Source organism: Arachis hypogaea, chromosome 12 (genome assembly GCF_003086295.3).
Source record: "Arachis hypogaea cultivar Tifrunner chromosome 12, arahy.Tifrunner.gnm2.J5K5, whole genome shotgun sequence".
Lineage (NCBI taxonomy): Eukaryota > Viridiplantae > Streptophyta > Magnoliopsida > Fabales > Fabaceae > Arachis > Arachis hypogaea.
Window position 1 is genome coordinate 68,914,240 of NC_092047.1, and position 21,012 is coordinate 68,935,251.

At 32.8% G+C, this 21,012-nt stretch overlaps 2 protein-coding genes and 1 long non-coding RNA gene across 3 annotated transcripts; 2 read left to right on the forward strand and 1 right to left on the reverse strand.

The window, feature by feature from the left end:
- Window positions 1-1,784: 1,784 nt before the first annotated feature.
- LOC112727477 (probable inactive shikimate kinase like 1, chloroplastic) lies at window positions 1,785-8,701 on the forward strand. Its single transcript, XM_025777222.3, has 10 exons — window positions 1,785-2,220; window positions 3,293-3,339; window positions 4,137-4,191; window positions 4,282-4,354; window positions 4,445-4,532; window positions 4,812-4,894; window positions 6,151-6,250; window positions 6,322-6,400; window positions 6,527-6,591; window positions 8,482-8,701. Exons 1-10 carry the CDS (start codon window positions 2,016-2,018, stop codon window positions 8,548-8,550), a joined length of 864 nt encoding a protein of 287 aa, XP_025633007.1. The 5' UTR covers window positions 1,785-2,015; the 3' UTR covers window positions 8,551-8,701.
- Window positions 6,820-7,936, reverse strand: LOC112727478 (uncharacterized). Its single transcript, XR_011868573.1, has 2 exons — window positions 7,722-7,936; window positions 6,820-7,358 (listed from the first exon to the last, which is right to left on the reverse strand). It is a non-coding gene; the product is annotated as an uncharacterized lncRNA (long non-coding RNA).
- Window positions 8,702-13,826: 5,125 nt separating the features above from the next.
- Window positions 13,827-19,517, forward strand: LOC112727479 (probable peroxygenase 4). The gene is made up of 6 exons (XM_025777228.3): window positions 13,827-14,212; window positions 16,225-16,335; window positions 16,741-16,826; window positions 17,443-17,537; window positions 18,220-18,345; window positions 19,229-19,517. The coding sequence occupies exons 1-6, from the start codon at window positions 14,161-14,163 to the stop codon at window positions 19,374-19,376; spliced, it is 618 nt and encodes a 205-aa protein (XP_025633013.1). The 5' UTR covers window positions 13,827-14,160; the 3' UTR covers window positions 19,377-19,517.
- The last annotated feature ends 1,495 nt before the right edge of the window (window positions 19,518-21,012 follow it).

Consider the following 21,012-nt stretch of genomic DNA (forward strand, 5'->3'; position numbering starts at 1 on the left):
GTCTTAATATATCTTATAGCAATAGTGACAGAGACTTGTTTGCAATATTTGACAATGTTAATAATAGATAGTTTGGACTTAATCTTACACAACTAACTTTAAACAACTACTCTTATTCAAGCCATGCAATTCAATACCACCATTACATTTCAACACATTCTTGCATATAATGCCAATTCACTCAATAACATAACTGAATGTATTTGGAAGTACATATCAAACAGTAAAGTATCACACTAATTACAACCACCACAAACATGAAAATTATTAGCAGTTTCAAAGCTTTAACTTCAGCTTCCAAGCTGCCCAATCTCCATGCCACCTTCACCCTCCATTCATCATAGGCATTTTCAACCTCTAAATCAGTTTCTGTATCTTTTTTTGTACCACCTACAACCACTCCTTGATAGTCATCATCATCAACCCACTTAAAGTAATAGCAGTGACTGCCCTTCTGCAATTTTCAAAAGCAGAAAACAAAAAAAATGAAAAAACACCCAACAACAGAGAACAAGATGGAAAACATTTAACCTTTTTTCAACACCACTTACTCGATACCTTTGACATGCATGGAACAATCTATCTAGGTTCTCTGCTGTCCTAGATTTTTTAATCATGGTCTTCAACCCATAGAAATATGATTCGTCATAAGTCTTCCTCCTCATTCGCATTGAAGCCCTGGAACCATGACTGTCGTGCGATGGATACGACAAACCACCACGACGACCTCCATTTCCTATCTCCATCCTCGCAACGAACCAAGAATTTCAGGTTCTACCCAAGTATATGGCTATCTAAGTGTTGACGACAACTTATTTATGATTGAATTTGGGAGTAGGGTTCATCCACTTAGAGACTGATTTGAATTGTTCTAACATACTTATTATCTTGTCAACAACAAAAGGGTACTACTTGGCGTCTGCCACGCTGGCAGTTAATGGGATACGTCAGCGAACGTTAGCCACCTCAACAAAAGAGATGACGGAAGGACGAATGTGATCAGGTTGATTATCTTTCGGGGACGAATTTTATCTTTCGGTGACGAAAATGGAGATCAAGATATCTTTTAGGGACGATTTTGACTATTAACTCTTTTTAAAATCGTAGGAAAAAAATAATGTTATCCATAGTTATCAAATTCGGACCGAACCAGTCAGTTCAATTGAAAACGGGTAAACCAAACTTTACACCAGTCTAAATTAACATTCTAACCAGATAAGCAAACGAACCGGTCAAACTCGATCTAAACCGATGATCGAACTTAGGACCTTCAATATATAAGAGAGCCTTCAACCATTAGGCCAAGTTTAATCTTTATATAATATGGTGCCTTTTTATAAATATATTACAATCTGTTAGACATATTCTAATTAATAATTTTATATATTAATTTTTTAGTCATATTAATGGATAGTGTTTATATTAATTTAATTTTTTATTTTATATTTATTTTTTTAAATTAATTATTATTTAATTATATATAATTATTAAAATAAATATTAAATTTTGTTAAATATCTATAAATTAAAAAAGATAAATAAAAAGTTTTTATTAATTATAATATATTTTTGTTATTAATAATTATATAATATTTATTAATATTAATATTTTTTAATATATATTTAAATAATATAATAAATACTAATTAATTAATAAATTAAAAAATAAATTAATTTATTATAAAATTATTTAAAAAATAAATTTTATATAATTATTTAATTATAATCGAATCAGCTTCACTGATTGAATAATGATCTAATGACCGGTAGTCTATGGTGCTGTCTAGGCAAACAGTAGTTGAACCTAGTCTCGCACCCAAAATGAAAATTAAAAGGTGAAAATTCAGATCCAGTAAACTTTACGTGGAATTAATAGCCGAAATTTAGTCAAATAACAGCTCCTAACCATCGTCGACTTGAGTTTCCACCAAAATAAAAATTAAAAACAGAAAGGATAAGGGAGAAAGTTCGGGCTGCCTGCAGTCGTGCCGTCGACCAACGAGATTGTGGTGTTGAATGGAGAAGGCTAGCAACAGTCTTGTTACCCACATGAACACCACACTCTCTTTACCACTTCATTCTCATCTTTTATCAGCAGTTTCTTCTCACCAAACCTTCTCACATCACGCCCACAAAAGCTGCCTCCCACTTCGAGCTTCGCCTCCTTTTCTTTATTATTCCACCCGCGGCCCACCTTCCCTCAATTGCGCAAATCCCGATGGTAATCTTCCCAGTTTCGATTAATGAAATTCCTCAACTTTTAATTTGCATCCATTTATATGCTCTTACATTTGTCTCATGTATGTGATTTTTGGCGTTAGATAAAGTTTGTGTCCCAAAGGGTTTTTCTAGGAGAGGATTTTTATTTATGTATTCAATATATTCCGATTTTTGATGAAAGTCAGTGGATGTTTTTATCTGTTTCTTTATTTGTCTCAAAATTTATTTATGCAAAAATTCTACGGGCGCACCAAAAATCAGCAACCAAAAGTTTGTTCATAAATAGATGACTTGTTTAACTCATTTCAATATGAATTTTATATTCTAACATGTATTTTATACAAGTGACCGATTTTGTGCTAATTGTTTGTGTTCTTCCAGAATGTTGTTATTTATGTAGAGTCCTTTTCAGTTTTGAGTTTTGGAAAGCACTGATATGGCTGTTTTAGTTTTTGAGTTTGGAGATTGTACTCTAATTAGTATTTCTTCCCTCTTGGAGGGTCAAGAGTTTGTTAATTATGAAAAAAAGGTAAAAGAACGCTGTTTGGATCAAGCTATGTAGCATGGACACACCAGATGAGCAACATGCCCGTGTCTTCGACAGTTGTCAGGGTCTAACAGACACTCGTATGACACCTTATTTAACCAATTAGTTATTTCTCTTTAAAATTCCCTACACTTCAAACATGACTTAGATATAGTGTTAATAGGATTCAAAAAACTAATATTGGTTGTTTGAAAATTTTGGTGTGTCTGCCTGTGTTCTATTGTATTGTATTGGTGTCCGTGTCAATGTCAATACTCCATAGGGAGTAAGTGCTTCAACAGTTTTATAAGATGCTAAAGAATCTCACACTGCTATACTGTGGCACATTTTCAAGCATATTAGGTTTAATTAGTTAGGGATAATGATTAACAAGACTAAAATACGATAATTCTTTCATGCTCAGTGTGCATAAAAGTGGTGCATATATACTATTTCTCTGAATAAGTGGTAGAATGGATCTTGTTTGTTGGGAGCTAATGTGCTAATGCGGCATTATTCTTCTCCTATTTTTTGGATGCTTCCTTAGCTACAGGGAGTAAGGTGGGTGCTGTGGATTCATCTCTTGCAGTGAAGGTGAGATCATATTCATTCTTGTTGAATTCAGTACGAACTAGAGCTGACTTGAAAAAAAAAAAAAGAAATTTATTGATCATAAAAACTTGTGTGAAAGAAATAACAAAATTGCATGAGTTATGAAAGCAGATTCTCTCTATCAGATACTGGTGATGGAATAGGGTTGAAGGAAAGGGATTAGCCTGCTATATAGAAGATAAGAGGGATTGAGTAATCGGAGCAGCTATGCGTCTCAAAAGCTGATTCCATTAATTTCATCCTATTACAATATTCTACTCTCGCACCCTCATATCCTGATACACTTCTTCTTATGTTAACACTTCCTCTTAAGGGGCATGTAGTTCGTGGAATGTTTTCACCTTCCTAGGATGTGAATCTTACATTGAAAAATCATTTTGATGTAAATATAACTTATTTAACTTCATCCCAGTTTCCTTTTCTCTGTTATTTAACAATGCCAACTCAGCACCAGTTGTTGAAGTTTTGTTAGGAATTTGTTGAGCACTGGTTAGTGGTAGTAGGCAAGTTTTATGTTAGCTGATATTTCTTACAATGTCTATAGCTTCTGTAATTGTGTTGATTCATTTCATACAATCCCCCGTTTCCATTCCCTGTGATTGCTCTCAACCCCCTCTGTCATTCCAATTCATCAATCTGTTCTTATCCCACTAGTTGGGATCAGCTTCATAAAATACTGGTATATAGGAAATTTTCTACTGGCTTAAACTTGAAAGTACTCTTTTTTTTTCCCCTTTGTTGTGGATGGATATACACATTTTAACAAAGTTTTGATTCAGAAACAAGCAGCAGATGTATCCCCCGAGCTAAAAGGGACTTCTATTTTTCTGGTTGGTAAGAATGGCTTATAATGCAATTAATTGCTTTGAAAGTTTGTTGCTTATTATGACGCCATTAACTTTGTGTGTTTACTATTTGATAAAGGCATGCAAAATTCCCTGAAAACCAGTTTAGGAAAGATGCTAGCTGATATGTTACGATATTATTATTTTGACAGGTATCTTTCTACTTTCTGATAAAAGTTTTAAAGAATTAAACATAGCTCCAGAATGTTACCTAAACTTGATATTTTATTTACTCTATTCAGTGATAGTTTGGTTGAAGAAGCTGTTGGTGGTGCACCTGCTGCAAAATCCTTTAGAGAGAAAGATGAAATGGCCTTACATGAATCTGAGGTGATTGTATTAGACTTGTTTAAAGGTTACGTGCGTCTAATTGGATACCTGATAAACTGTTACCAAGTTTCTATTGTTAGTGATCCATGCATCAGAACATTGTGTCCCTTAACAAAGCTAACTCTTGAAATTAACAAGGTTTACATGCATCCTAAAATCCGCTTCTGACTTCTAAGTTGATAAGTTTGAATATAAGTTACTTATGATTCACATGTCAAATGGTCCAGAGTTGTTCAATCAGAATATGAGGTACTTATATTGACATGTCAAATGGCTCAGACTGAAGTGTTGAAGCAATTGTCATCTATGGGCCGACTAGTAGTTTGTGCTGGCAACGGTGCAGTTCAAAGTTCAACTAATCTGTATGGATTTCTAATTCCTGGCCAGATTTTTTTTTTTTTTTGTCCTTTAATGTTTTTGCTGGAGTTTGGAGTTTGTTTTACTTGAATATTTAAAAATATGTCAATCACCAAAAGGGATTTAAGTATAAATGGGCTTAAGTACAAACATGATTCTTAGTTGGGTGCAATGGCATCATGGGAGAAGGCTATAGGCTGTATTTGGTTATTGTCAAAGGATAGTGGGGACCATGACATGTAGGGATAAAAGACATTTGGTCGCACTAGCTCTTAAACTAAATTATATCACAGTTTATGTAATCATAATGTAACTCGGGTCGTCTCTTGAAGTAAGGGTGTATTGTAGTTGTTGGATTTAAAAAGGTGTTTGATTTTGTGCAAGAAAATATAAGAAAATTTTAAGTAAGATTGAAAAGAAAATAAAGTTAAAGATAGTTCAAGAATTGGAAATTCTATCATGAGGATTCTTATTGGTTGGATAGCTTATTCTCAACTTGACATTTCATCAAACACAGGGCATGCATAAATCAATTCTCTATAATTATAATCTCTTGATTTTTTCGTCAAGTCTAAACTAGCAATTAGCAATCAAGAATCAAAATGAAAGTTTTAGAGTTTGAGTTCTCCTTTTAATGACTCCAAATTTGCTCCAATTCGATCATTGTAGCCCCTTGTAATGCATCTTATCTTAACTATGTGTATGTATTTAATGTAAACAAAACCATGTTAGTGGTACTAGTTGGATATTAAGACCAAATACTTTTAAAATAAAGGCAAAATTCATATAATTTATAAATTATCACAATTTGCGGACAAAGTCTAGAATCAAATAAAATTTCATGAAAAGTGGGAGAACATAACTCAAAATCTAAAAATAAATACAATTATAATTCAAAAATTTGAGTTCTATTACCAGGACATGGGATAGAGAGGGAGAAAAATGTGTTCAACGAGACCACCACCATGTGAAAGATTGGGATTGAGAGGGAGGAACTGATTAATAAAATTGTATTCCCAACATGCCTTCGTTTCATTTTAAATATTTTTCCACTTTACCTTTCAAAATATTCTGATGTTAAGCTTTGTCTATTATAACCAAATATGATTTAGACACAATTTTGTCCTATCCCCACCGTCCTGGAATTGAAACCAAATGTAGCTTTGTTGTATGCCTTCCCCATGTTCGACTAATCTTGTTCTTGTTTATTCTGTCAAAAAGCTATTTTTTCATTTTTCCCCTTGCTGTTACCTTGACATAGGGCACTTCTGAGACACGGGATTTCCTTGTGGATAGATGTTCCGCTAGACATCATGGCTAGGGATGTATGTGAAGCATCATCATCAGGATCTTACCCTGAGGTTGATTCATTACTCTTAACTTTACAAGCTAAAACTTTCAGTAAATCTTATTGTTTTCACGAACCATATAGGTAACAGATCAACTAGCTGCACTATACAACAAATACAGGGATGGATATGCTACAGCTGATGCAATTATTTCAGTTCAAAGTACGTAGCAACCTTCCTGGTTGGTAGTATTTTGATTATTCTCCCAGCAGAGAGAGAGGTGTTGAAGAACTGATATATGGTTTATGAAGTTTGTCTCCAATATTGATGGCTTCTATGTTTTTGCAGAAGTTGCTTCTAGGTTGGGGTGTGATAATTTTGATGACATTACAATCGAAGAGATGACATTAGAGGTTAACCTTTTCGTTAAAGGAGCAAATATCCATTTTGCATCTCGAAAGATTACAATTTTGACAAAATGAACGCTAAAGAATGTAAATGACAAAATAACCTCCGAAGATATGCTCTAATGGACAAAATGAACCAAACATTTAGTTATTTTACTTTAGATTGATTCATTTTGTCAAAATCATATCTTTTGAAGTGCAAAATGACTTTTACTCTGGTTAAAGAATACAAAATTAATTTGAAGCACAGTTGTACCTATAATACCAAAACGATGCTTGAAAGATTATGCAGCCGACAAAATAGATCTAGGCATGGCAAAAATCCCCGGTGGGGCGGGTATCTACGGGGATTTACACGCCAGGACGGATATGGGGATGATTTTTTACCCGCCGGGACAGGGGACAGGGGACAGGGCCCCATATAATAAACGGGACAGGGGCAGGGATAGAGGTCCCCGTCCCGTGGGGACCTGTTAAATCCCCGTATATATAAAAAGTCTAAAATACCCTTATATATATATATAACATATATATATTTAACCCTAGCCGTCATTCTCCCAATTGAAATCTTACTTCAGACTCTTCACCCTCAGCTAGTCAGCCTCTCCTCTGTGTCCATTCATGACGCACGCCGCTCACCGCCGACCGCCACCTCCCAGCCCCTCACCACCACCTCCCACCCCCTCAGTCCCTCATTGCCACTTGTCAGCTCAATGCACTCCAATTTCTTCCGTTTTAGATAACAATGCTACTGTAACACTGCTATTGTGTAACTAAGAAAGAATCAAAATCACATAAATCCACAATAATGGGTTATAACACTGTTGCTGTAACTAACAAAGAATCAGAATAAAAAAGTATAATTAGAATAGAACTCATAGAAATTAGAATCAGATAAGAAAGAATCAGAATCAAAAACTACGATTAGCATAGAACTCATAAAAATCAGAATCAGAAATTAAATTAGCATAAAAATCATAGAAATCAGAATCAGCATAAAAAAGAATCAAAATAAAAATATAATCAGCATAAAAATCATAGAAATCAGAATCAGCATCAAATATATATAATATAATTACCCTAACTCCAGAAATTATAACAAATGTTTCAAAAAATCAAAGTAAAAAATGACTTACCTGACGGAGAAGACGTGTAGACCAACGAAGAACAGTGAAGACTGGAGATTTACCCGCGACGACTGGCGAAGACGCGACGACCGGCGAAGACACGGCGAGGCTCCAACGCGAAGAGGCTCCGACGCAAAGAGGCTTCGACGCGAAGACGCACTCCCTGCTGCGGTGAGCGTGACCATGACCTCGACAAGTGGCGATGAGGGACTGAGGGAGTGGGAGGTGGTGGTGAGGGGCTGGGAGGTGGCGGTCGGCGGTGAGCGGCGTGCGTCATGAGAGGACACAGAGGAGAGGCTGACTGGCTGAGGGTGAAGAGTCTGAAGCAAGATTTCAATTGGGGGAATGACGGCTAGGGTTAATTGCATATATGTTATATATATAAGGGTATTTTAGGCTTTTTATATATACAGAGATTTAACGGGTCACCTATGGGGCGGGGACCTCTACGGGTCCGTCTCTACGGGTAAAAAATCATCCCCATATCCGTTCCAGCGGGTAAATCCCCGTGGATACCCGCCCCACCGAGAATTTTTGCCATGCCTACCCAGAAGAAAGAAAGTCTCCTGTCTTGTTTGAAAGTGTATGAATGTTTTGACAAAATGGTCATGGTTGGATATTATGCTTCTTCACAACCGCCGTGATTTTATTCTGATGCCACCGCTACCGAATTAGTGTTCGCCACCATTTTTAAACTATCCAAATTGACTTAATGCTGCTATGTTTTGGTTGATTAGTATTGTAATTCTCAATATCTCATTGATTTTAGGCGCTAAGGGAGATCCAGAAGTTGACTAGAGTGAAGAAGATGCTGGAAGAAGCTGCAAGACCGTTCTAATCAAACATGGCTTGTTTCATGTCTTATCTTGAAATTACTTTCGATTAGTTGTTTTACTCTGAAATATGTACCAAGGGATTTGTTACTATATATTGTTTTTACTATATATATAGCTCCACACTATGAGAGTGGCGGATCATTACATAACAAACCGTTAGTAGTGATTATGCTCTTTTAAACAGTTGCACAAACACGACAAGCAAGCTTGGAACATTCCAAAATGCTCAAGAAAATTTGGAAATAACACCTCCCAAATCGAGTAAACACCTAATGTTTTTATTACGATTGTTATTTGAAATTGGGTTGTTTTTGGGCCTGAACGTAAGGTCAAGGCTTTTTTAGGGGCATCGTCCGACTTGTACTGGAGTTGAGATGTTGCCGTCCGAATTCCTCATGAGGAGGTGGGGATGGTACCTGTAAGAGATTTCGATGTTTAAGTTAGCAAGGGTTTTAAGTAGGTTTTTAGTTGATTGGGATTTGAATATATTTGAGAGGTGTCAGTGTATTTATAGTAGAATAGATAACCACCTTTTTTAGTAGTTCCACATTTATTGGTGGACAATCGTACCTTTTATTTTGGGAGTATGTTACGATCATCTCCTTATATGAGATAGAGATAGTATGAGAGATTTGGAAGAGGTAGTTACTTATTTAGATAAGTAAGGTTGGACCTCTTTGTCGTGTTCAACTTCTTAAGAGGTCGGATAAGTGGAAGAGGTCATCCTTGATGGGCCTTTATCCTTAATGGGCCTGGCTATAAATGGTTTCTAACCACGAAAATCCTTGTACTTGTTGCTCCCTTTAGTTTGTTCTCCTCGAATGTACTTGAATCCGGTAAAATCAGTTCTTGACTTGGATTTAGTTCTAAACATTTATCCAATCTATTTGTAAGATTTTAATCTAATCCTCAATTTACTAAAATTTTATCATTTTTGGACCACAATTATATGATGAAGGAAAATCGATTCCACACAAACTAACCGGCAAGTGTATCGGGTCGCATCAAGTAGTAAAACTCACAAAAGTGAGGTCGATCCCACAGGGATTGATGGATTGAGCAATTTTAGTTGGGTGATGAATTTAGTTAAGCAGACAGTTGATGATTTGAGTGAAATTTGATTAACAGAAAGTAAATTGTGAGAAAGCTAGAAGGCGGAATGTAAATTGACATAAAGATAAACTGCAGGAAGCTTTAAATGGCTGAAATTTAAAGTGCAAGAAAGTAAAAGAGCTGAAACTTAAATTGCAAGAAAGGTAAATAACTGAAACTTAAAGTGTAAGAAATTTAAATTGCAGAATCTAAATTGCCAGGAACTTAAATTGCATGAATAATAAAGGGATTTGGGTACTAGGAATCAAAACAGAATGTAAACTGCAGCAAATCAGAAACTCTGAGGTGAAGAAAATTCAAATAAAGTGATTCATCAGGGATTGGAGATACTGTAATCCTTCATGAATCAAATTTGTCTCAACTCCTTTCTCAATCATTTGGTAGATCTATGGTGGATTGAAATTGATTGGATCCCAATTTCTTGGCAATCCAATCTCTCAAATCACAATCAATCTTGCCAATTCCTTGATCTAATTGTCATGAGAAGAGGTTAAGTGCATATCTCTCATCCATATGCCACACTAACTCTCAGGATCTCAATTCCTCCCGAATAGTGTTGATCAAGATAGTAGTGAAGGATAGAGCTCAAATTCTAATGCAAGTGATTCCTCTTCTGAGGCTCACACAAGCATTCACTGAATTAAACCCCCTTCCGGAATGAATAACTCAAAATCAAAACAGAAGATACCCAATAGCTACACAATTGAATTGAGAAGAAGAAGAATTTCATTGATTCATTGTAATTACAATAGAGCTCCTCCCCCTAATGAAATTGGGGTTTAGTTCATCATTGCTCTAGTACCAAAAGAAAAAAAATGCAGAAGATGAAGAACAGAAAGAAAAATAGAAAGTCAATAAAATCAGATCTCAGAACTCCTAAAACAGAACTAAAAAGGAAAAATAAAAAGAAGGTAAAAAGAGGTTAAAAAAAAGGATAAAAGGATCCTAATGAAATCAAATTCTCATCTATTTATACACTTTCCACTTCAGTCATCAAGTACTAGGAGTGGGCTTTTTGGTCTTTGATGAAGTGGGTCAGAGATGGGTACTTGGTTGCAGCTTCCAGGGGAACGTAGCGTTCTGAAAGTGAGCGTAACGCTCATTCACCGACGCGTAGGCGTAACATACGCGTGCGCGCACCATTCACGCGTGCACGTCCCTGGTAGCGTTTGTTAAACAAGCGCTACGTTCGCGCCATGAACGCTCCCCACGCGTGCGCATCCTCTGCGCGTGCGCGTGGGTGGCAAAATGTCAATACCAAGCTTCCGCGCCACCCACGCGTTTGCGTGCTTCATCCCAGATGCTCCATCGACGCGTGCGCGTCGGTTGCAAAACTTCAATTCCAAATTTAAATTTTGTCGCAGGCGCTCATTTAGGTAACGTAGCACTCTCTTTGCAAACGAGCGCCAATTACATCCACACGTACGCATCATGCACGCGTGCGCGTCGCTAGAGAGCGTAGCGTTCTTTATTTGAACGCAGCGTTACTCTGCACTGTCCCTTTTTCTCTTCATTTTTTCACCTGAAATCAACCAAACATGCAATCAAAGTCTCACCAAAATCATAAGGTTTTGCATCATTCATAATAATCACCTAATTCTTACATAAATCTCATGATTTTGTATAAAATTAATAATGTTTGATTGAATCAAGATAAACATGAAATTCCACTCCAATTACTTACTTATTGTGCAAGAAAGTGTATGAAACCTAATGAAAACAAATGAAAATTGCTAGTAAAACTAGCATAAGATGACTTGTCATCACAACACCAAACTTAAATCTTGCTTGTCCCCAAGCAAGTACAAAACCATGAGAAAAAATGAAAACAGATAAGCATATATGTCCTTATTAGCAGGTGATTGAATTTGGTTCATGGGGTTTTATGCAGACAGAATGCAGCTCAATTATTATCAACTTCCAAATGTGAAATGTCTCTTTGAGTATTAACTAAAGTTTCTGCTATAAAACCTTATTCTTTATTGATCCTTGTTAGATTTTTCTTTCTTTCTTTTGCTTCAGAAACTTATTTCTAAATTGTAGCTAAGTGTCAAGTGTTGCAGCAGCTCTTTGGCTCAATTTTACTTGACATCTCTTCATTACAGACACTTGACTCACAATTCTTCTTAAGAACATTGATGTCCAACACCTCTTTGGGTTACTAAATGTCTTGTAATTAGGTTTCTCTTGATAGTGGATTTTCGGTTGATAATCCCGGATTAGTTAATCCAAGTTACCAAGTTTTAAAGTACTCCTCAGAACCTAATTATCCAAGCAGATCCTAATACAAAGACACCACAGGCATGTGTCCTAAGGTCCAAGTTATTGGTGTCTAGCTTTCTTATTTGTTTCTTTCATTTTTGTTGCCAATTCTTGGCTTTTCTTTCTTTCTTTTTTGCTCTTCTTTTTTTTTCTAAGGATATTTATTAATTGAAGGTCCATAGCAACAACTAAGTCTATACTTGAAAGAAATATTCTCCCTTGCAACTTTTATTATTGAGTTTATCAACTAATCAAACGATTACCACCACTGAACTTTAATCTTATTCCTATCAAATTGGACAATTTCGCTTCTATTTCAACATTTTCTCTTATTGAATCAAAAGGGGCACAAGACACATCTTTTAAGTAGATGAAAATGAAACAGACACTTATACTAGAACATTTATTTTGAAAATTAGGAAAAACAGAAGACAAAATGCAGAAAAGGGGTAAACAACTCAGAGAGAGGGTACAATTAGACTTTCAAATAAAGCACTTCAAGGCATAAACAGTTAAGCAACGATACAACCTTTTGGTATCCTCTTGCTTAGTCCTTCATAATCCTCCTTGGCTTTTATGCTTTTCTTGTTGATGATGCACAATCCTTCCGAAAAGTTGAATGATTTTCTGCAATGATGGTGGAAGTTGCTTGTTTCCCAAGCACTTGATTTTTCTTCTATAAAAAAGATACCAGTAACTATTATAGTTCTTTGTAGTTCTTCATAGTTTTTCATTTTCAGATTTGTTTCAATCACTAGCAAAATGAATATTTTAATTTTCTTTATTATTTTTAGTATTCTCTTTCATATTTTAATTTTTATGTTTTTTATTGTAATTTTTTTACTTATATGATAAATATTTTTATATTATTTGTGTAGTATTCTAATTTCTCATGTTATGCTTTTATATCAATATTTTTTATCATTTATTATACTATTCTTTATATTTTTTTTTTGGTGACTATACTATTCTTTATATGTATATTTTTATGAAGTCTTTTTTTATTTTTATTTGGCTTTGTTCATATAATTTTTTATTTATTTTATTGTATTTCTATTATTCATATGACAAATGTTGTTGAATTTTTTTCAGTGTTCTAATTTTTCAGGTATTTTATTAATTTTATGATACTTTATTATTTTTTGTTCATATGAATTTTTTTTATCCTTTACTGCATTGTATTTATGTTGTGTATGAAATTTTTTATTTTTTTATTTGATTTTATTCATGTGAATTTTATTTACTTTTTATTGTAATTTTTTTATTCATATAATATATGTTGTTGGTTTTATAGAATTTTTATTATTTTTTATTTATATGATTTTTTTTTTCTATTCTTTGATGTACTCTATTTTTAATTTGTATTATTTTTTTATTTTTTATTCTGACTTTGTAAATTTATAATTGTAATTATTATATATTACGTTTATTATCAAAATTTTGTATAATATGAATTATGATTCTATAAAAAAGACAAATAAATAAAAAACTAATTATAAGTAACAATAGAGTCATAAATAAAGAAAATTTATAGTCTAAAATAATATTAAATTAAAGAGTAATAACAGTACTAAAAAAATTATAGAATATTTTTTTTTATTTGACATTATAAAATTTATAGTACTTTTTTTTATATTTATATTTTTTATTGTATTTATTTTATTTATATGATTAATATTTTTTATATTATTTTTGTTAGTATTCTAATTTTGCATGTATATAAAAAAATTATTTAAATTGATGTCTCTTGTAGTAATTTTTTATTTAAAATTAATTTTAAATAGTATAATCTAAATAATCTTATTAATCTTATACAATCAATTTTATAAAAATTCCCGGTTAGTAAATTGTAATCCAAAGACACAAAGTCCATATATATGAATATATACGCAGACATAAAGTTAAATTGCTTGTACACATGCGTTCACGTTTCACACCAGCCATGAAAGCAAGAACCGTGGGAATCTTGAAGTCATTCATCACAAAACATTAACAAATTAAAGCAGACATATTACGTCAGGAATCGCCTCCCACGGAATAGTATTACTACATACTACTACTTCACCTTTAATCACAAGGAATCCGATCCATAACCCTTAAGTAAAGCACTTCTTCCATCCATAGCCACACTTTGCTTCTCTGCCATTCCTTCAATTCTCTTGCCTTATCATCATCATCATTCACTGCAATAAAGTGCCCTTTCTCTCTCCGGTACCTGATCCATCAAACAAACAATCATGGCTACCTCCTTTCCTTCAGCAGAATTCAGCAACAAGAATAGCCAAGAGGGTATTTAATCTGTATACTGTATTATTATTGCTTGTAATATTCTATTTTTAAAATTGTTCAGGTTAAAACTATTTTGGTTTAACAGTAATCAAATTAGTTAACGTGATAAGTATTTAGTTTTTTAACCGTAATTTTATGTCTCAGTTTTAAGTATATGAAACTTTCTAATTCTTTTAGAAGCTTTATTCAACCAGGCCATAGCCGGTTAATCAGATTTCTTACACATAGGGGTGAGGATGTGAAAGCTTAAATCGAGGGCGGAAACATATATTTGAAGTTGCCCTCTACTCGCACTATCCCAATCCTTTATGTTTATTATTTTTTTAGTTTAATTTTAATACAGTGAAAATATAAAAATATAATTATATTTATTTTTTAAATAATTATTTATATAACTAAAAATAATTATTTTTATTAATATAATATTACGTAATTAAATAAATATTTAAAACTACTTACACCATCAACGTATTAAAATTATTTTTTTTATTTTTTCCTTCAATTTAATTAAGTACGGTTTCTCTTGTTTTTGTCGGTTTCTTTGTTGGTCTTCGGTCAAAGAAAAATATAATCATAAGATTAATTAATTTTTAATTACTTCATATTAATTAATTTTTTTATAATTTGTAATTTAGAATTTAAAATTAAAAATTTATAATTTAAAATAACTAAAATAATTTTAAAATTTTGTAATATTATTCTTTATTTTTTTTATTTTCTTTAATTTTATCACTCTGATACAATTTTGTCTTTACAAAAATTAAAGTGATTAAAATTTTTTATTTATTTTATATTTAATTCAATATTTGTTATTTTTTTTTAATTTAGTTAATATATTTTTTTAAGACACATAATGAATTTATTATTAACAAAAAATTTAAATATTTTTTATTTAATAAATATAAAATAAATATATTAAAATTTTAAATTTTTTATAAATAAACTCTTTTTTTTTTACCGTTGCCGGCTCGCACTCCCCCACGTTGATAGAGACTCTAATATGATGTCCAAGAACACGCCACGTGGTAATTATTTATGTGGTTATCGTTATCTTCCCTTTATCCCCCTCCTTGATTATGGCCGTTTAGTAACCAACTTAATTAAGCTTTTTTTGATAAAATAATTTAAATAATAAATAATTCTGTTAAAAATAATTTATAAATAAGTTATTTTGTGTTTGAATTTTTAACTCTAGAAGTACTTATTTTATAAAAATGTGATGAAAAGTAGAAGTATTATGAAAAAAGTCATTTTTTTAACTTCTTTATAAGTTTCAAAATAGCTTCTTAAAAAGTTGCAATTTGGTTTTGAAAATTGCACACATTAATACTACTACTTTTTATAAGTCAAAAGTTAAAAAAAATTACTTCTAAAGTTTCCAAACCACCCTATCTCTTGTTTTAGATTTGGATGTTGAAGTTCGTTTTCATTCTACCAATTTCGTTTGTTTATCGCCTTTCAAAACCAAATTCTGTTACTGCCGTGTGTACAGGATATTTTCCCCCTATTATTTCCACAAGTCCGTCCAATATTTGCACAAGACGTGTGAAATAAATAGTTCACAACTTTTTGAGTAACGAACACAAGTTATATACACTTAACTTTGAAGCACAACCGTCACTGATTTTCATACGAGTAAAGTGAACTTAAACGGTTTCTAGTCTGATACATAATGAAAATGTATAGAAAATACAGAAAAAAAAATTAGGACAATGATAAATTGATGTGGATTTATCAATTTTTATGTAAATAAAATATTCTTCTATCACTATTCTACAGTTTATATTTTTGTTCATATATACATATATAAAAGGGAAGTTTTGGAGCAACAGCTAAATTGTTTGTGTAATCTTAAGATTATTGATTCAATTCGTAGAAACGCCTATAACATGTTACCATTCAATCGTCATCCTTCTCTCAACTCTTTTTGTGTGGTTCACAGTTTATAAGAATGTAAACTTGTTTTCTGTTTCATCTAATTCGTTTGTTATGGTGCTTCCTCTGTCTCACAGGGAAAGTAAAAGAGACGGCAAAAGTACATGATGAAAATGTTCTGCAAAAGCATGTTGCATTCTTTGATAGGAACCATGACGGCATCATTTACCCATGGGAGACTTACCAAGGTTGATACAATCATCTAATTTCTACTAAAATAATAATAAACTTTTTTATGATAAAATAATTAAATTTATTATAACAGAATTATCCAACTTTTTATGACAATATAATTAATTTTTTTATAATACCAAATATAAATTTCTTTCTTTTTTCTTTGTTGTCTACCAAATATAAATTTCTATATAACAGCTAATGGATGATTATTATTTTATCTTAATATAATATAATTATATATCTTCAGCTGGGTAGCTTAGTCAATCATGATACTTAAAAAATGATTTTAAAATAATAAATAAGGAAATAAATAAATATAACAATAATTAGTGTTGAAAGTCTGAAACTGAACTTTATTTATTTGATTAGTTTTAAAAATATTTGTCATTTATTATTGGATACTTTTATTTTTGCAGGATTTCGTGCAATCGGCTGTGGGATTTTATTGTCTGCTTTTAGCGCTATTTTTATCAATCTTGGCCTTAGTCGAAAAACTCGCTCGGTAACTGATTTCTTTCCCTCACTTTTTTTTAGAGAACAACTAAGGAACCAAAAACATATCAGGCAAAAATCAGTCAAAATGTGTTTGAGTTCTATAAAAAATTAGGTTTTGGTTTGTGTTCCATGATCTCAATAGCGGTTTTCAGACATCATAGCAAAGACTGCAATGAGGACTATTTCTCCCCAAGTGGAGCTTCCATTGCCTTGGAAGGAGTTTGAGAGTAGTATTCAGCGGGACTGCCTTTCTTAAGCAGTTTCTTGTTTTTTTTTTTCTTTCTTAGTTTTTGTTTATTTTCTTTTAAGTCACCAAAAAAACATATTATTCAAAAAGTGATTTTAATTAAACGGTTTTGTTTATTTTTTGGCAGGTCACATTTTAGTTCCATATACTTTTCTTTTTTTTATAGAAAATAAAAATATTACACACATACTAAAATTATAATATATATATATATATATATATATATAGTTAATTTTTTGTGTGTAAATAAAATTACAAATAAATAAATTGTATACATCTTTTTTTTTAATTAATGATTGTTAGAAATATGTACTTTTTTGTACTAACATATAACATGATTCATCTGGTTAATGACAATTCTTATGATGCTGTGTAGGGCAAGGCTCTTTCTATTTGGCTACCAATAGAAGTTAAAAATATCCAAAGAGCAAAACATGGTAGTGACTCTGGTGTTTATGATTCCGAAGGAAGGTAGCTTTTTCACCTAACAAATTGTTTGAGATTTTACTATCGATTTAATTAGGCTGGTAAAACTTTTATTTTTTAAAAATAGCTTACAAAAGTTAATTTTTAAAAAATAGTTTTTTAAAAGTTGTAGCATTTATGTTTAGTAAATCAAATTAAAAATAATTTTCAATAACATAAGCAATAAAAATTGTGTTTGGTAAAATAGTTTTTAAAATTTAAAAATACTATAATAGACATAAATACAAACATTAAACTTAAAAATTAGTTAACATATAAGGTTATATTAAACTTTTAAAGTTTGAAAAGCAGAAATCAACTTTGAAAATTTCTATTTTAGGTGCTTTCAAAAGTATCCCGATTTTTTAAAAGTTACAAGCACAAGTACATGGTCTTTTTTATTTACCAAACACAAAATGAAAAACTTGAACTTTTAAAGTACAAACACCTCTTCAAAAAATTTTACCAAACTAAGGCTTAATTAAATACTTCTAGTGTGTGTTTTTAGTCTCTAGGTATAACAACCATAATTTAATAAACTGATTTTATGTTATGTTTTTTTGCCTCTTTTTTTATTTTTCTTAATAAGAAAAAAAAATCTTAGAATTTCCAGGTACATGAATAATTTTAGAACAAAATGTAAACACAATTTTATTTTCTTACTCTACTAGCTTGTATATGCATTTAGGTTTGTTCCTTCAAAATTCGAAGAAATTTTCACAAAGTATGCCCGGAAGCACCCAAATGCTTTAACATCTGATGAATTGATGGGGATGCTAAAGGCAAACAGAGTTCCTAAGGATCATAAAGGATGGTAAGTCACCTATCTTCATCATCATACTCACCACCGATGCAAAATTATTGAGTTTAAGACAAAATATTTTAAAAGCATTCAGACTCTTATGCTTTTCTAAAATTAAATTTTATAACTTCTAAATTTTATTATGACTTCCATTCTAGTGCCTGAATTCTTTTTTTACAAAGATTAAATTAGGTATTTCAAAGATTATCACACATCTTAGGTAGGTGTTCAAATGTTTTTAATATGGAGAGAACATGGCACTAAGTGTACTTAACATCCGATCAAAGATCCAATTTTGTTAGTCACCAAAAAAAAAAGATCCAATTTTGTTATAGTGTTTTTATAGAGTTTCAATTGTACTTCTCTGGTTTTCAGTTAAAGTTATTATAATTTAATACAAAAATATTACGTACATATCAAAAATTAATAATCAAATTAATTATTATAAATTTATCTATAAATATATGTTATTTAATTTATTTTAATGTGTATTTTATATTTTAGTTTATATTTTATATTAGTGGCTAATTTAATAACTTATTTTTAGTGTATATTAGCATTATTGAATCTAATAATAGTTTGTTTTTTCCTTTCAAATTTGCCTATCTGGATATCTCGTCCATTTATCCACTAGGCCACCACCATGTGGGCAGCTACAATGGTGGTGTGTGTATGGGTTAAGAAAAAGTAATTCAATAATGAAGGGATAAAATGAACATCCTTAAAAAATGTTAAAAGTAAACGGAAAACGTTTTAAAATTTTGAGGACTAAAAATTAAAGTTTCAACCAAACGCACGTGGGAAATATTTAATATTAATATGCTTGTCCCTATATCAATGTCAATTTTATATTTAGCGAATCTTAATTAACATGCTACCATTTGATGCTTATCAGGCTTGCTAGTTACACAGAGTGGAAAATCCTGTACGTTCTTTGCAATGAGGATGGTTTACTGCATAAAGAAATTGTTCGAGCTGTTTATGATGGGAGTTTGTTTGAAAGAATGGAAAAGGAACACTCGGAAAAGAAAAAGAGTAAATAAAATATATATATAGATAGACATAGTTGACCCTTGCATGTACGATTCCTTGTGAATTTTAAGAGTGCTTTAATTTCTTATAACACATTAAATTTATCATCTAGTGGTTATGAATTTTATTTTATTTCCTTTGGATGGATGAAATCTGTATTTTTTTTTTTATTCGTAGATTCGAGTTTGATTTTATATATTACTAGAGGTAATGACCAAATCAGTACTCGAAAGATTCAAACGCTGACATTTTGATACCTCACTATTGTTATTGACAAAATAGTCTTTAAAAGATTTTAAAATTTGACAAGCGTATCCATGAGTTCACCGGAACACATTTCCGGCAAGCACAGTGCTGACATGGCCACTGCGTTTTGATGACATGGCAAATACCTCCCTCCAAACCCTAATTCTTCTCCTTCTCCTTCCCCCTCCCCAACGCATTCCCCCCTTCCCCTTCCTGAATGCATTCTCCCCCCTCCCCAACCCTAATCATTTTCTCCCCCCTCTCTAACCCTAATTCTTCTCCTTCTCCTTCCCCCTCCCTAATGCACTCCCCCCTTCCCCTTCTTGAATGCATTCTCCCCCTTCCCCAACCCTAATTCTTCCCTCCCCCTCTCTAACCCTAATTCCCCATCTCCAATGCACTTCCCCCCTCCTCAGTCCAAAATTTCCCCTTCTAAACCCTAATCCCCTTTCCTTACCTCTTTGAATTCTAATCTCCTTTCTAACACAGTGTCTCACACTCTCAACTCACTCTCCCCCAAAACAGCAATAGAGCTCAACCTTCTCAGTCTTACAAAGCCAGTGTCATCGACACCGCACTGTCGCCATCTCGTCGTCGGGTCTTCTGCGTCCGTCAGTGTCTCCTTCGTAGCATTGCGTTGTCTGCATGCCTTCACCGCTGTCGCCTTCACTGCTTGTATCTGCTTGCTACTAGCCCCAGTCGTTGCCATGCCTCCTCTGTCTGAGTTCCATCTTGGCTCTATCGTGTCCTGCCCCCTCTGTGTCTGGTGTTCTTCTTCTATTCTTGCTTTGGTGGTGTCTGTATTTTATTTTATTTTATTTTATTTTATTTTGATTATTGTATATGAATTTGTTTCTGAGTTTTATTGTGATTAATCTTTTTGAATGATAATTTAACCTAAAAATTTGGGACAATTCATGATTTGGGGCAACTTTGTTGATGTTGAGGTTGTTGTTGCTGTGAATGATGGTGTTGAGGGAGGGAGAGGGGAGTGTGCGTTGGGGAAGGGGGAGTGGTGGAGAGAGAGAGAGAGTGGTGGAGGTTGTTGTTGCTGTTGATGTTAAAGTTGTTGTTGTTGTGAATGGTGGTGTTGAGGGAGGAAGGGAAAGTATACGTTGGGGAGGGGCTTGTGATGTGGTGGGGACTGCGATTAGGGAGAAGTGTGCGTTGGGGATGGGGGCTGCGACAGTGGGGAGAGGGAAGGGGAGGGAGCGTGCGTTGGGAAGGAAACTTTGGGGGTGGTTTGCCAAGTCACCAAAATACGGTGGCCACATCAGCACTGTGCTTGCCGGAAATGTGCTCCGGTAAACTTGTGGGTACGCTTGTCAAATTTTAAAACCTTTTAAGGACTATTTTGTCAATAACAATAGTGAGGTACCAAAATGTCAGCGTTTGAATCTT

Bases quoted from the DNA above. Each gene is read 5' to 3' on its own strand.
- LOC112727479 (XM_025777228.3), top strand. From the start codon at position 14,161: ATGGCTACCTCCTTTCCTTCAGCAGAATTCAGCAACAAGAATAGCCAA. The intron at 16,336-16,740 runs GTTGATACAATC...TTATTTTTGCAG, and splicing joins CCCATGGGAGACTTACCAAG to GATTTCGTGCAATCGGCTGT. The intron at 16,827-17,442 runs GTAACTGATTTC...GATGCTGTGTAG, and splicing joins TTAGTCGAAAAACTCGCTCG to GGCAAGGCTCTTTCTATTTG.
- LOC112727477 (XM_025777222.3), top strand. From the start codon at position 2,016: ATGGAGAAGGCTAGCAACAGTCTTGTTACCCACATGAACACCACACTC. The intron at 3,340-4,136 runs GTGAGATCATAT...GTTTTGATTCAG, and splicing joins ATTCATCTCTTGCAGTGAAG to AAACAAGCAGCAGATGTATC. The intron at 4,533-4,811 runs GTGATTGTATTA...CAAATGGCTCAG, and splicing joins TGGCCTTACATGAATCTGAG to ACTGAAGTGTTGAAGCAATT.